The sequence below is a fragment of the Spermophilus citellus genome, assembly GCF_964194105.1.
Source record: "Spermophilus citellus genome assembly, chromosome: 5".
NCBI lineage: Eukaryota > Metazoa > Chordata > Mammalia > Rodentia > Sciuridae > Spermophilus > Spermophilus citellus.
In genome coordinates, this window is record NC_138186.1 from 107,787,042 (window position 1) to 107,802,974 (window position 15,933).

The following is a 15,933-nucleotide window of genomic DNA, read 5'->3' on the forward strand; positions in this document are numbered from 1 at the left end:
CAAAGCAATATCTTTATGCTCATACAAGACAAATTTAGCACAATTTCTTTATGATATATACCATTTGATAATACAATAACACTGTTAAGGAACTTACAATAAATATAAATTGCATTGTATACCTGAGAAAACTGAAGAACAAGCTAAGAAACACTGACATCAAACCAGGTCTTCTGATTCTGAGTCTAGTATTTTAAGCATTATTCCTCATTATCTCATGATAAGTATCCATCCTAATAATACACTAATGTGAGTCCCTGATTGCAAAAAAAAAAAAAAAAATGAATTCAACTGCTAGTGAATCTAGTCTGTAAGAAGAAACACTTCAATAACTTTCTTATAGTTATTCTTTTGCTAAGTACCAGCAAATAACATCATGATGTTGAAAACACTTTCATTAACTACCCTGTAGGCTTGCCTTTCTGAATGCGGTAGACGGCAGGAGATAAGGATAGAAACCAAGATGGACACAAATTCCAACCTTACTTGGGCCTTCATGGCTGGCACTGTGAGAAGCAGAAACTGCATTACACTACACTTATGCTGTAGATATGAAGGAAGGTCAGTGAAATGGAAAATGACTAGGAGTGGAATCCTTTGGGGACCTTCAGCAGGTGTTGAGTAGAATGAGGGGGCAGCTTGTGGCTTTCAAAGAATATACATAGATAGTAAATTATTCCTGAACAAAGAAAGCCTCAACAATGGCTCTGCCTGTTATGGTTTAGATCTGAAATGTCCCCCAAAAGCTCATATATTAAAGACTTGGTCCCCAGTGCAGCAATGTCCAGAAGTGGAGCTTTGGAAGTGACTGAATAATGAGGTCTCTAACCTCATCAGTGGATTAATTTGATTAATTAATAATTTAAAGGGACTACTAGAAGGAGATGGAAACTAAAGGCAGGTGAGGTACAGTTGGAGGAAACAGCCACAGGGGTATACCCTTTGGGGACTATATCTTGACCTGGGCCCCCTTCTTCACACACACACACTCTCTCTTCCCAACTGCCCTAAGCTGACAGCTTTCCTCCCCTGCACCCTTCCATCATGATGTTCCATCTCACCTCAGGCCCCAAGCAATGGAGTCAACTGAACGAAAATCGCTGAAAGCAAAATTCTTTTTTCTTTTCCTTTTTTTTTTTTTTTTGTACTGGGGTTTGAACTCAGGCGTGTTTCCACTTAGCTATATCCCCAGCCCTTTTTATTTGAGAAAGGTCTTACTAAGTTGTTGAAGGCCTTGCTTATTTGCCAAGGTTAGCTTCAAACTTGCGATCCTCCTGCCTCAGCCTACTGATTATCTGGGATTATAAACATGTACTACAGTGGCCAGTTCAAAACAAATTGCTCCTTCTTGAAGTTGTCTGTGTCAGGTATTTTGGTCACATCAATGAAAAGCTGACAAACACACTACCTGTAGCTCCATCTCAACCACACAAACTACTTACTGCCTTCTAAATAAACCAATGAAGAAAATTTAATAAATGTAGTTTTTTCTTTTACCTAAAACTGAAAAAAAAAATCTTACTACTATTTACAGAATATTTGATGCAATCTACATGAGCTACTTAACATAAAGAGATTGTTAAAGACTAAAAAAAATCAAATGGATGAAGATATATAATTTATTCAAAATAAGGGGAATACTCACAATAAATGTGACTTACTAAAGGCACTACTATGAGAAAGAATAGAGGACTTAAAAAAAAAAAAAAAAACAAACCTTCAGATGTCAGGCATGACAGCACACATCCATATTCCTACCTACCTGGGAGGAGGAGATTAGCCTCTGCAACTGAGTTAGACCTTGTCTCAAAATAAAAAAGGGCTAGGGATATAATTCCATAGTAGAGCTCAGCTTACCAGGTGCAGTGGTCTGGGTCCAATCCCTAGTACTGCAAAAAGATGGATGGATGGATGGATGGATAGATAGATATAATTTTTTTAAAAAAACCTTAAGATGTAATAAGAAAATTTATGTGCAAGCATGAAATAGGAAACTATCAAAGAAAAAGAAAAAAATTAGAACAAGAGAATTTGTAGAGATGTCTACTAGGTAATGATGAATCAGTTAATTCATAATCCAGAAATTGCAGGCTAAGGTTGTGGCTCAGTGGTAAAGCACTCACCTAGCACATGCAAGGTGCTGGGTTCTTCCCCAGCACCATATTAATTAAATAAATAAAGGTATTGTGTCCATCTACAACTGAAAAAAATATATTTATATTTAAAAAAAAAATTATAGCCAGGCACAATAGCACATGCCTGTAATCCCAGTGGCTCAAGAGGCTGAGACAGGAAGATCATGAGTTCAAAACCAGCCTCAGTAAAAAGCAAGATGCTAAACAACTCAGTGTAGACTCATCTCTAAATAATATACAAAAAAATAGGGCTGGGGATGTAACTCAGTGGTCGAGTGGCCTTGAGTTAATCCCCAGCACCCCCTCACCAAAATAATAATAATCCAGAAATTGCCTCTACTACAAACATACTGACAAAATATAAAAGAGAGAAAACTAACACACAAAAAAGTAGGGTACAGGGGCCAGGGTTATGGCTCAGTGGTAGAGCACTTGCCTAGCATGCGTGAGGCACTGGGTTCAATCCCTGGCACCACATAAAAATAAACAAATAAAATAAAGGTATTGTGTCCATCTACAACAAAAACTATATATTTTTAAAAAGGATATACAATACAAAGTAAATCCCACAGAGCAAAGAAATGGAACACAAACATAAAATAGGTACAGGAAGAAACATATGTTGGACTAGGAAGAGTTCAGCCCTGAAGGGTAAAGAGAATGGTTTCTTGACAAACACAGGAGCCAGGCTCATTGTTTAAGGATAGCTGGTCTTCCCTTGAGCAAATATAGCCTAAAGCTACAACAGAACACAGCTACTGCCTTGGAACCTGAAGCTGAGACTAGCCTTGCCCGGGCTCTATCAAATCCCCAAAACCATGGCAACACCATAACTTGGAACCATGAAGAGACTGGATCTCCAAATCCACCTTGGAGGGCTAGGTTGAGGCCAAATATAAATTTTAAATTATTCGGCAGAGAGAGGAGGAAATATGAAGGAGAAAGAGAAGGCAATGCCAGGGGCAGAAGAGGCAGGGAGGAGTGGAGAAACAAAGTAGTAGGGACAAGACAGGGAGGATGAACAAATTAAAAAAAAAAAAAAATCTACTCTAAGTGAGCCTACAAACCAATTTAACACAAGAAGAAATCTAATGTTAAAAAAAAAAAAAAGATCAGGCAGTTTGAATTGTGGTGCCACGAAGGAGTAGGTGGTGGGATCTCACTTTGTGTCTGACTAGCCTTTTCTTGCATTTTTCTCTGCCTTGCTTGTCTGAGCTTCAGCAGAATTCCAGATGGCTGGTGGTAAGACTGGGAAGGACTCCGACAAAGCCAAGACAAAGGCAGTTTCCCGATCCCTCAGAGAGCTGGCTTGCAGTTCCCTGAAATCTAGGACAACCAGCCATGGACTACGGCAGCCATCCTGGAGTACCTCACCACAGAGGTACTTGAATTGGCAGAAAATGCATCAGGAGACAGAAACATAAAGCATATCACCCCTGGTCACTTGCAACTTGCTATTTGTGGAGATGAAGAGTTGGACTCTCTCATCAAGGCTACAATTGCTGGTGGTGGTGTCATCCCACATACCCACAAATCACTGATTGGGAAGAAAGAACAACAGAAGACTGTTTTAAGGATGCCTGGATTCCTTATTATCTCAGGACTCCAATACTCTTAACAGCAGTCCAGTGTTGGTGATTCCAGGGGACTGTAACTCTGTGAAAACACACAATTTTGACTTTTTGTAATTCTATTTGAGCAAGTTGGAAGTTAAATTAGCTTTCCAACCAACCAAATTTCTGCATTCAAGTCTTAACTATATTTAAGAGTTATGGTGGCTTCAAAGAAGCTACTGATTCTGAAGTAGTGAGTTTTGATTGAGTTGACTGTTTTTAAAAAACTGTTTGAATTTTAATTGTGATGCAGAAGTTATAGTAACAAACATTTGGTTTTGAACAGACATTATTTCCACTCTGATGGATAAGTTCAATAAAGATTATATCCCAAACTAAAATCTTTTTTTTAAAAAATCAACAATTAGAATAAGTTTGCATAAAGCAAATACATTTTATAAAACGGTCCAAAAACATTACAATATGTTGTGGAGAATAACCAAAAACACAAAGGCATAAATGCCATTAGAACCAAATTTTAAGCAAAATTAGAAAAAAATAATAGTATAATAATAAATTTAATAATACTAGAAATAAAATAAAACCATTGATATAAAATACAAAAATTATAATACTAAGCTAAACACAGATGAAGAGTGAAATAGTAATTAGAAAATATCACTAAGATGGGCTGGGGATGTACCTCAGTGGTAGAGTGCTAGTCTAACACATACAATGCCCTGGGTTTGATCCCAGTAGGACAAAACAAAAACAAAAACTGGAGAACATACCCAGAGTACAGTACTTTTATCCTATATTGAGATTATGTGGCACACAGAAGATTACAAAAATTAGGATCAAGTGTCTTCTGAGTAATGCTGTTCAAGCATACATCTTGTCCAGTTGATTACATTTCCTCATGGACAAATTTTTTTCTCCCAGCCCCAGAACCAAAAACTCAGCACATAACACTAGTTAGCAAAATGAAGTAGTATAGGAAGCAAAGACAGGCATGGGTGAGAATGGAAAAACAGAATCACTTTACAACATCTCTGAATCTTTTAAGAAAGAATTCATGTAAAACGTGGTGAAATAAGATCTGTATCAGAGTGGTCAATATTGTGTGAATATCCGTTTTCTAGTTTTGACAATGTATAGTGAAACATTATCACAGGTGGAACTGGAAAGAGGGTACATGGAAACTCTGAACTATTTTGTAACTTCTTGTGAATTTAAAATTATTTCAAAATGATAGTTATTAAAAAAAGAAGAAGAAGAAGAAGTAGTAAGTTGAAGAACTTATTTCCAAGTAGCACTCTTCAAAAGTGGTTCAAGTGTCTGCTAATCACCAACATAACCGAAACTTCATGATATTGGTCCAACTTTCAAAAGTCAATCAACATATACACATATCATGGATGAATCACAAAATAATTATTCCAAGAGAAAGAAGCCAGATTAAAAAAATATATACACTCTAGTTTCCATTTTTAAAGAATTCATTAAAATGCAAACTAATCTATAGTAATAAAACAGATAAGCAGTAATCCAGGGATAGAGTTTAGGGGAGGAGATCCAAACAAAGAGATTACCAAGGGGGCCTAAGGAAACTTTTGGGGTTGATGAATTCATACTTTATAGTGGTTGTGGTAATGTGGGCACATATGTCAAAACTTAACTTTAAATATGTACAGTATGTTTTATGTAAAATATACTTCAGTTAAGCTATTCAGAGCATTTATCAGTACAATTCACTATTTCTACAGATCAAAAAAAAAGTCATTATTTCAGTAGATGCAGAAAAAGCATTTGAAAAAAATTACCACCCATTCTTTTTTAAAATACATATATACACATATATACATTTTTAGTTATAGTTGAACACAATACTTTATTTTTTTGTGGTGCTGAGGATCAATCCCAGCGCCTCACACATGCGAGGTGACCACTCTACCGATAAGCCACAATCCCAGCCCTAACACCCATTCTTGATACAAACTCCTGGGGGGGGGGGGGGTACAAATTGGAATTTACTTATTCTGATAAAAGGCATCTACAAAAACCTATGTGGCACACACCTATAATCCCATCCACTTGGGAAGCTGAAGCAAGAGGACAGGAAATTGAGCCAGCCTCAGCAACTTAGCAAAACCCTGTCTCAAAAATTTTTTAAAAAGTAAAAGGGCTGGGGATGTAGTTCAGTGGTCAAGTACTCCATGTTCAATTCCCAGTACAAAGGGGGGAGGGGAATCCTAGAATGACTGATTTTTTAAAATATTTATTTTTTAGTTAGAGGTAGGCACAATATCTTTATTTTATTTTTATGTGGTGCTGAGGATTGAACCCAGTGCTTCATGCATGCTAGATGAGCATGCTGGGAGGAAATGATTGATTAATAAATAAATAAATATATATAGAGAGAATTTAATATTTATTTTTTAGTTTTCGGTGGACACAACATCTTTATCTGTATGTGGTGCTGAGGATTGAACCCAGCACTGTGCGCATGCCAGGCGAGCGCGCTACTGCTTGAGCCACATCCCCAGCCCCAATGATTGATTATTCTTATGTGTTTGTGAGGATGGTTTTAGATCTTAGCCTAAGAAACTCCATTTTAAAACTCTAGTTTGAAACCTGCAGTCTCACCAGGTACACCTATGTAGCCCTCCAGTATAGCCCTAAGGCACAAACAAATCACTTCTCCCCACCTTGACAAACTCAGAATGAAGTCTCTAGCATGTTGCCCTCATCCAGTTAAGAGCAAGAAGCAAGAAAATCAGGGTGGGGACCACCAGACCAGATGCTTTAACCTCAGGGTAAATGACATCACTGAGAAATCCAGTAGCAGCTGATAGGAATTGAAAGGGTGGTCAGAAGCCCCAAAATTTAGTATAAATGATGGAACAAATGAACAGACATTCACAGCCAGCCGACACCAATGCACACAAGCCTGAGAGCCTGACGAGGACCTGGACTGACATCATAACTCTTCTCATCTGCCTGATCCTCTGTGTTTTCTCACTGGTCTCAAACTCTATAGCAGTCTCTTGACCCTGGTGAGAAAAGGACTTCTCCCCACGACCACCTCCTCAGCCAGCCATCAGCTCCACCCCAAGAAAAGCCTGCCTTGGTTCCTGATCTGATCACCACAGTCTGAGTGAGTGTGCATCTGCTGGACTTAGAGCATAAGGCTTCAGACTTTCGATCTGACACTTGAGCTTAGCATGCAGATGGAATGTTTGTAATGAGCATGTCATGATTAAGTGTTTGTAGTGCTTAAAATCAATCTAGAATTGTTTGCTATGAATTGATTATGTCTATTGCAGTGCCTAACATTAAGGATTGTCATTTTCTTGAGTAAGAACCTATACAGTGAAATTATATTGAGTGATTTGAGTAAATAAAGCATTGAAAAGGGAAGCGAGAGGACATTCTTCATTTCTCCCCTCGACTACATAAGTCACACCTTTTGCCCATTGTGACAGTGTAAAAGAATGAATGTTCTCACCCATAATCAGGAACAAGGCAGCACTGTACCAGAAGTCTTGCTAGTGATACAAGTAGCAAAAAAGAAATAAAACTATCATTATTGGCCAATGATGTTATTGTCTATACAGGGTATCTCAAAACAATCTACATGAAGCTTCTAGACCCAATGAGCTGGGCAAGAGCAAGAAATAAGGTTAATATACAAACACCTGTTGTAAATAACACAAGAAACATGAAACTCTTAGGACAAATCTGGCAAAATATATGCAAGATTTGTATGCTGAAAACCATACACCTTGAAAAGAAAAATTACAGACCTAAACAACTGAAAAGAACCAGACTTGAAGGTGCATGCCTATAACCCCAGCTACTCAGAAGACTGAGGCAGGAGGATGGCAAGTTTAGGCCAGTCTCAGCAACTCAGCAAGACCCTATCTCAAAATAAAAAATAAAAAGGGATGGAGATGCTGCCCAATGATACAGCATCCTGAGTTCAGTTCCCAATACCACCAAAAATGAACAAACAAAACACCTAAAAAGATAAAATCATGCTGGGCGTGGTTGTGCACATCTGTAATCCCAATGGCTCAGGAGGTTGAGGCAGGAGATCACAGTTCAAAGCCAGCCTCAGCAATTTAGTGAGGCCCTGAACAACTTAGTGAGACCCAATCTCAAAATAAAAAGGGCTGAGGATGTGGGTCGGTGATCAAGTGCCCTAGGTTCAATCACTGGTATCAAAAATAAATAAATAAAATCATACATTGGAAGATTCAGTATGGTTAGCTATCAATTCTCCCCAAATTGATCTACACATTCAATATGATCTCAATTGACAAACCTGATTCTAAAATTCATATAAGAAAACAAAGGATCATTGGGCATGATGGTATGTGCCTATAATCCTAATGATTGGGAAAGCTGAGGCAGGAGGATTATAAATTCACAAGCAATTTAGCAATGCCCAGAGCAACTTAGTGAGACCTTGTCTCAACATAAAAAATAAAACTGGGCCTGGTGGCACACACCTGTAATCCCAGCAGTCTGGGAGGCTGAGGCAGGATAGCAAGTTCAAAGCCAGCCTCAGCAAAAGCAAGGTACTAAGCAATTCAGTGAGGCCCCATTTCTAAATAAAATACAAAATAGGGCTGGAGATATGGCTCAGTGGTGGAGTGCCCCTGAGTTCAATTCCTGGTACCCAAATAAATAAATAAATAAAAAGGATTGGAAATATAAGGCATTATTGTCCATCTACAACTACAAAATAAATTTTTTTAAGTAATAAATACAATAAAAAAAGAACACCCCTGGGTTCACTCCCCAATACCAAAAAAAAAAAAAAAAAAAAAAAAAAAAAAAAAAAAAAAAAAGGGGGAGAGCTAGAATAGTTAAAAAAGAAGACCAAAACTGGAAGAGTCATATTATCCAATTTCAAAACTTACTATGAAATTATAGTAATCAAGACAGTATAGAATTCAGGGTAATGATAAGATATACAGATCAATGAAACAGAACAGAATTCAGAAATATATCCATACATAAATGGATTAAATCTTTGCCAGATTTTTTAAAAATACTTTTCTTAGTGTATATCACTTTTTTTTCTTTTTGGTACCAGGGATTGAACTCAGGGGCACCTAACAGCTGAACCACATCCCCAGCCCTTCTTTTGTATTTTATTTAGAGACAGGGTCTCACTGAGTTGCTTAGGGACTTGTTAATTTGCCGAGACTGGCTTTGAACTCTTGATCTTCCTACCTTAGCCTCTCAAGTTGCTGGGATTATAGGTATGTGCCACTGTGTCCAGCTCTTAGTATATATCTTTTAAAAGTAAATATTAGGGCTGGAGCTTTAGCTCTATGGTAGAATGCTTGCCTAGCACATGTGGCACTGGGTTCGATCCTCAGCACTGCATAATAAGTAAGGAAATAAAATAAAGGCATTATTGTCCATCTACAACTACAAAAAAAATTTTAAGTAATAAATACAATAACAAAAGAAAATGCAGTTTAAAATTTTTCAAATAATATTGATCAAGTTATTGTACTCATAAAAATTTATTCCACAGATGTACTCCCATGAGTTTAATATGATACCCACACACATATATACTCTAATAACTTATGTCTATACGTGCTATTATGGAAAGGTGTATAAAACATATCTGCAAAACAAGCAAGTTGCAAATAATTGGCATACGTATATCTGTGTATGCATAATCACTTTTGAAAATACAAGAAACAGATAATACAATTTGAACATTCCCAATCTGAAATTCCAAGATCAGAATTGCTCCAAAATCCAAAAGTTCTTGAGCATCCAAAAACAATTTCCCACTTGAACTCATCTGACACATCACAGTCAAAATGTAGGTACACTTAAAAATACTGTATAAAATTGCCTTCAGCCAATCCTAAAGAACCAAAGGCTGAATATCTTCTCTGATATGCAGATGCTAATTCACAATGGGTGGGGAGCTAGGGAAAAAAAAGAATTATTCTGGATTAGATAGAGGGGAGTGAAGGAAGGGGTAGGGGTATGGAAGTAGAAAGGATAGTAGATTAAATCAGACATTATTACCCTATGTGTATACATGATTACATGACCGGTGTAATTCTACATCATGTACAACCAGAAGAATGAGAAGTTATGCTCCATTTATATATGATGTGTCAAAATGCATTCTACTGTCACATATAACTAACAGAACAAATTTTAAAAAGTTTCCTTTAGGCTACACATATATAAGGTGTATATGAAACATAAATGAATTTAGTATTTAGACTTTCATTTTCTTCTGAAGATCTCATTATGTATATGAAATTATTCCCAAACTGAAAAAAATCCAAAATCCAAAACATGTCTGGTCTCAAGCATTTCATTTAAACCTGTAACAGTTACTTCTGAGGTATAAGGGTGGTGAGAAATGCGAATTTTTATCTATGAGCACCTATTATTTTAATAACTTTTTCTATTTTATGAATCTTTATAGAATCAGTATACGAATACAAAACAATGGGTTGGGGATGTGGCTCAAGCGGTAACGCGCTTGCCTGGCATGCACGGGGCGCTGGGTTCGATCCTCAGAACCACATAAAAATAAAAAGAATAAAGATGTTGTGTCCACTGAAAACTGAAAAATAAATATCAAAAAATTCTCTCTCTCTCTCTCTCTCTCTCTTAAAAAAAAGAATACAAAACAAAACATTTCTGGCACCAAAATAAATTTTTAAAGCATACAATGACCTAAAAATTGAACTCTCTGAGCCACCCATCTGAGTCTTTGACAAGTTGTTTGTTTTTATTTTGTTTTTAGCACTGGGGATTGAACTCAGGGACACTTTATCACAAAGATACACCTCTAGTTCTTTTATTTTTGAGACAGGGTCTTGCTAAGTTGCTCAGGCTGGCCTCGAACTTGAAATCCTCCTGCCTCAGTTTCCTGAGTCACTGGGATTTCAGGTGTGTGCCACTGATAGGTTTTTTGGTCTCTAGACTCCGAAGAAATAGCATTTGTCAACCAAGTGAAGCATACACTAAATTCTCTATATTCTAAGCTACATTTGAAATATCATGGCACTGATAACTAGTTTGAAATTTTAAAATACAAATTCACATTTAAGAAATTCTGTTTTCATATTTCAGTAATTGTGTACTGGACTAGCTTATGAGATCCATGAAGACAGGGGCCATGTTTAATACATCATGCATACATAAAGAAATGCATGAATGCATTAATGTTAAGTCAAGTCCTTCATGGTAATGTGTTTATTTACAGGCACATAAGGATTTTTGTTTTTACATATATAATAATAGTTTGAGAAATTCACTTACACTCTATTTTCTTCAAAGTTCATCTTTAAAAATGAGGAAGCCAGGGAGTAGGAATATAATTCAGTAGCAGAATTTGCCAAAATTGCACCAAGGCCCTAGATTTGATACTCAACATATACACGCACAAAAAAGAAACTAGATTAGATTACCTTTATAATACTTTCTAGATTTTAGGATTCTTTGATTTTCTTACTTTACAGTATTGTCTCAGAGGCTTGAGACAAGATAAACATTGAGCCAATATAGACTTCTATTTCACTTTCAGCACTGTCACTCTCATACTTGGTTAGCAACTTAATTTCTAAAAGTCTCCAATTCCTTCTATACTTATGAGGATAAAAAAAAAAAAATCACTTCTTCAGAGTATTATGAAAAATAATTTGCATAATGCACAAAGGCATAACTACACAAATGATAGTACCTTATAATGATAGTCTGGGCAATAATAGCAATATCACAGAATGGAACTACTCCTGTTAAGTGATGAAGGCATTAATGTTTTGTAACAGGATTATTTATACTAAAAAGGCAGATGCACTCACTTCTGACAAAGCTGATTAAAAAGAATTTTAGGAGAAAGTGGTCCTTTTTCGGTCTCCTTCATGCTGTGAAGAAACAGGAACAAGGCTGAAGTCAGCGGTCCAGGGCTTGAAAGTTCCACCACTAATGGATCCTTTAAAAACATGACCAACTCTATGTCAGAAACACACAGTTTTAAAACATTATTTTTAAAAATCTAAGAGTTACACTTTATTTAAATGAAAACAATGAAATTGGCTAATGTATGTTAAGAAATGTTATTCCTTTATAAAATGGACATATAAAAATAGAAAATAGGATTAAATGTTTTACCTTGGAAAACAGCTATTTTCATATCCTCTGCACTTTATTTAATAAAGCTTGAGTTTAATCATTAATCCTTAGCTGTTTTAACTGCCCCTTAACGGGTTCTCCTATAAATAAAACTACTAATCTACTTGATATTTTTACTTTTCCACAAATAATCATAAATTATATTTACTAGCAAAAACTCCATACACTTCTTTTCCCCAAATATTTTAGTAACAAAATAAGGAATGGGGAATTATGTGATAAAAATCAGTATACCGTCTTCCTCTTTTACAGAAAAACAAAGTTCGGGGCTGGGGCTGAGGCTCAGTGGCAGAGCACTTGCCTAGAATGTGTGAGGCACTGAGTTCGATCCTGAGCACCACATATAAATAAATAAAAAATAAAGGTTCATCAACAACTAAAAAAAAAAGAAAAACAAAGCTTGACAAAAGCAGCTAAGATTATACGAAGGATTAACCCAATTATTTTTCTCCCAAGTTTTGCTTTCTAAAATACATTATTCCCTTTGTCTTTGAAAGAACAATCTGAGATTACTTCATTGGGCTAAATGTTTTGAAAATCTCCTTTTTAATTGTTTTCAAAGGTCAGATCATGAACTATCCACATATACTCTTTTCCTCTATCAAAACTCTCAATTTCTAACTAACATTATTATTTGTAGTGTCAGTGCCCTCCAGGCAAAGTCCTCCAGGAACACACTTGAATTAAGTTGATCACTTGTTGTAGTGAGGTAGAACACACACCTTGGAGAACCATGAAGTGTCCCAGTAAGAGGTTCTATAAAGAAGGATTTGGGATTTGGTTAGGTAATTTGGGGAGGGAACTAAGGAAGTGGAGATTTACTCTAAATTGGATGCCACCAGCAAATGGAGATAATGCTATACTACAACTGAGTATCTCAGTAAGTCTTATCTCGGGAGAGAGAAGGGATGAGGATGAGGATAAAACTATACCTGTTAAAGAAGTAGCAATCATTCATTTCTCATTTTGTCCAAGACAGAAAAGTTACTGGGATTTCCTAAATGACAGATAGACCTTGTTTTTGTGTGTTTAGACCAAATTTATGAACTGATCTTGCTTTGTCTCACTTTAACACTGTCAGAGAAACCTAGTGTGAGGCTCCTCTTCTGTGAGATTCTCCAAACATGGCCTCACTGTAGGAGTTAAACCAGGTTCTGAATGTCAGGAGCTTTTTTTATTATTGTTTTTTCTTTCTTAAAAATCCATCATCAGACTAGGCTTCAAAAGAACCTCCAGGTGCTGATTAAATCTACTGTTAAATTTAAATAAATGTCACCAGCAACCACAAAATAGGGGTACTATTTTGCTCAACAAGTCAAACCTGTTTTACTTTTTGCATTTGTTTAAAAGCTGCCTCAATATCTTCACATTGTTTGATCTATGATCTTTGAACAATAACTTATATTTTCATATACTTTTTTACATATTTTCACAAAATGCTTTTGAATTCTCTTTTTAAAAAAAGTCTTCTGACTCCCATCCCAGTTAATAGCTCTGAGAAATAAAAGACACTTTGGGAACATCAGCAGCTGATCTGAAAACAGCCATTATCCAGATAGTATACTTCTTACTCACCAACTGAGACTCTGAGGAAGGAGAAATCTTGAATTTTGTACCATCTTCTTTTATCTCATTCATCAGCTCAAAAAGTATGTAAGTCTGGGCCAAGTTCTAAAACAGAGTAAAGTCTTCTTATTCAGTTACATTATGCCTCTAATCTTATGAAATGAATATTCTCTCAAAGTGTCAAATTTCGGGCTGGGGATGTGGCTCAAGTGGTAGTGTGCTCGCCTAGCATGCATGAGGCACTGGGTTCGATTCTCAGCACCATATAAAAATACACCACATAAAAATAAAGATATGTGTCCATCTAAAACTAAAAAATAAATATTAAAAGAAAGTGTCAAATTTCATCCAGCATAGCAAAATTTCTATTTAAAACATTTTAATTTGAAATGAGTACATTTCATATTTAGTAAATGTCACTATTACTGATGAAGCCATGGTAAAACACATAGATGGCCTTTCGGAAGAACTGTATAAAAGGTATATGCATATGGTGGTGGCCAAAGACAGCCTACAACAAAAAGAAAGCAGAAAGAAATTTTTAGTAAACATTCAGCAGTCGTTCAATCACTTATAGGTATGCTGAATGCCCATTTAAATTAATTAAAAATTCTTTATATTTTATTAATCTCTGGTGACATTTACCTGAATGACTGCATTAAAAAAACAAGTATTTCCTAAATTTATAATTCCTTTTACAGATGGTACACTGCTGCCTTTTCTTCCCTTCTTTATTTCACCTGCTTCAAATTTTTCTTCACAAAGTTTTAGGATTCTTGAAAATGCATCTACAAGTTAAGGAAAACAAAACTGACATGAGACTTAAAATTTTTAAGTGTCACTTGACAATGTAAATATATTATTTAAAATTAAATAAGATTATCTCTCTGAATCAGTGGTCCTAAAAGACAAAGACAAATGTCTTTGATTTTCTATCTTATCACTATGAAATTCATTTTAATGTACAGATCTATGCCTCACATCACATAAATAAATTCTAGATGAATTTTTAAAGTATATGTAAAGAAATATAGTAAAAAAAAAAGTAGAAAAGATCTAGCTTCTAAAGGTCGGAGATGTAGCTTAGTAGTAGAGTATTTGCCTAGCATGTTTGAAGTCCTGGGTTTAGTACCCAGCACTGGGGGCGGGGGTGAGGGGTGGGGGTGGTGGAGGAAGGCAGTTTCTAAATACCACTCTCCACTAAAAGGAATGAGGATTGATAGGGCAGGAAAGATGCAAAATAAGCCTATAACATTTCTCTTGTATCAAATAAGAAAATATTCAAAAATAGTGGGACTATATCAAAATACACAGGCACCATACTGAATAGAGTCCTACTGCCCAATGTAGTAGGGTAGTATAATGGATTATTACACATAGAATGTGTCTGAATAGGTAATGGATTTTTTTAAAAGGGGGAAAAGGAAAGAGGAGTTCCTTAGAAATGACAACTAATAAACAAAAGAAATGATGGATCAGAAAAATCAGCATCTTATAGTGGTAATTTTTTTTCTATTATTCTTGCAACTTTTCTGTGAATTTGAACTTGTCAAAATTCAAAGTTTTAAAAAAAATAGTGCCATAGTATAATACAAAAAGTAAAATACCAGGGCTGGGGCTATAGCTCAGTGGCAGAGCACTTGTCTTGCACATGTGAAGCACTGGGTTTGATCCTCAGCACCACATAAAAATAAATAAATAAAATAAACACATGTTGTCCATCTACAACTACAAAAAAAATTTTTTTTAAAAAGTAAAATACCAAGTGTACAATAAATAGCTGTTCTGTGCTGTTTAGATCTGAAAGTTACATTACCAGCTCATGTTTAATAACAACGTAAAAATGAAGAAGCCCTAAAATTAATGAATTGAAATGGTCACTATGTAAAGGTAAAATTTCTAAGCTGATTCTAAACTGCAAAAGTCTGAGTTAAAGTGTAAAAGACTAGGGCATTGTAAAGCTTCTAGATTACAAGGCCTGGGCTAAAAGGTAAAAGCCTATTGTTACAATTCCTCTGCTATCCCCGGAACCTGTAAGTTGTTAGGACAATGCGGGAGCTGCTCAGTAAATATCTCCATTGATTCCCTGGTTGTTTAATAGCTAAGGGCTCCAGGTAACATGGCACGTAGGCATCCAGGCCCCAGAACCAATCAGTTTGAATGTGTACCCCACTTAGAAGTGATCAATCACCCCTGCCCAAACTGTTCCCTCCAATGAATGGACTAATCATGTATCAGAATTGTTGTTCAATTTCCCCGCGCCTCATGATGATTTGTTCTGATGTATGCAAAGCCCCCCACCCTCTCCAAAAAGTGTACTTAAGCTCTGCTTGACCTCTGCTCTGGGCTCTGGGCTGCTCTCCCTTCTTGAGTGAGCACAGAGTCCCAACGCGTTGGAACGGATCCCTAATAAAAATCCCCCTTGCCATTGCATGAAGCTAGTCTCGTGTGGTCTTTCCTTCTCCGACGTTTCGCCGGACCCTTAC

General features: G+C 36.2%; 1 protein-coding gene and 1 pseudogene across 5 annotated transcripts in view; one reads left to right on the top strand and one right to left on the bottom strand.

Moving 5' to 3' along the window:
• USP45 (ubiquitin specific peptidase 45) overlaps window positions 1–15,933 on the bottom strand; it is a 99,541-nt gene that overhangs the window by 51,689 nt on the left and 31,919 nt on the right. For all 4 annotated transcript variants that reach the window (XM_081294251.1, XM_081294252.1, XM_081294250.1 and 1 more), the window contains exons 6-8: window positions 14,093–14,235; window positions 13,457–13,552; window positions 11,551–11,681 (exon numbers count right to left, since the gene is read on the bottom strand). In XM_081294251.1, coding sequence (XP_081150377.1) covers window positions 11,551–11,681; window positions 13,457–13,552; window positions 14,093–14,235 — 370 coding nt within the window. The remainder of the gene's footprint in view (window positions 1–11,550; window positions 11,682–13,456; window positions 13,553–14,092; window positions 14,236–15,933) is intronic.
• On the top strand, window positions 3,368–3,785 carry LOC308648761 (histone H2A.Z-like; annotated as a pseudogene). The gene has a single exon. The product of its transcript is annotated as a histone H2A.Z-like (transcript).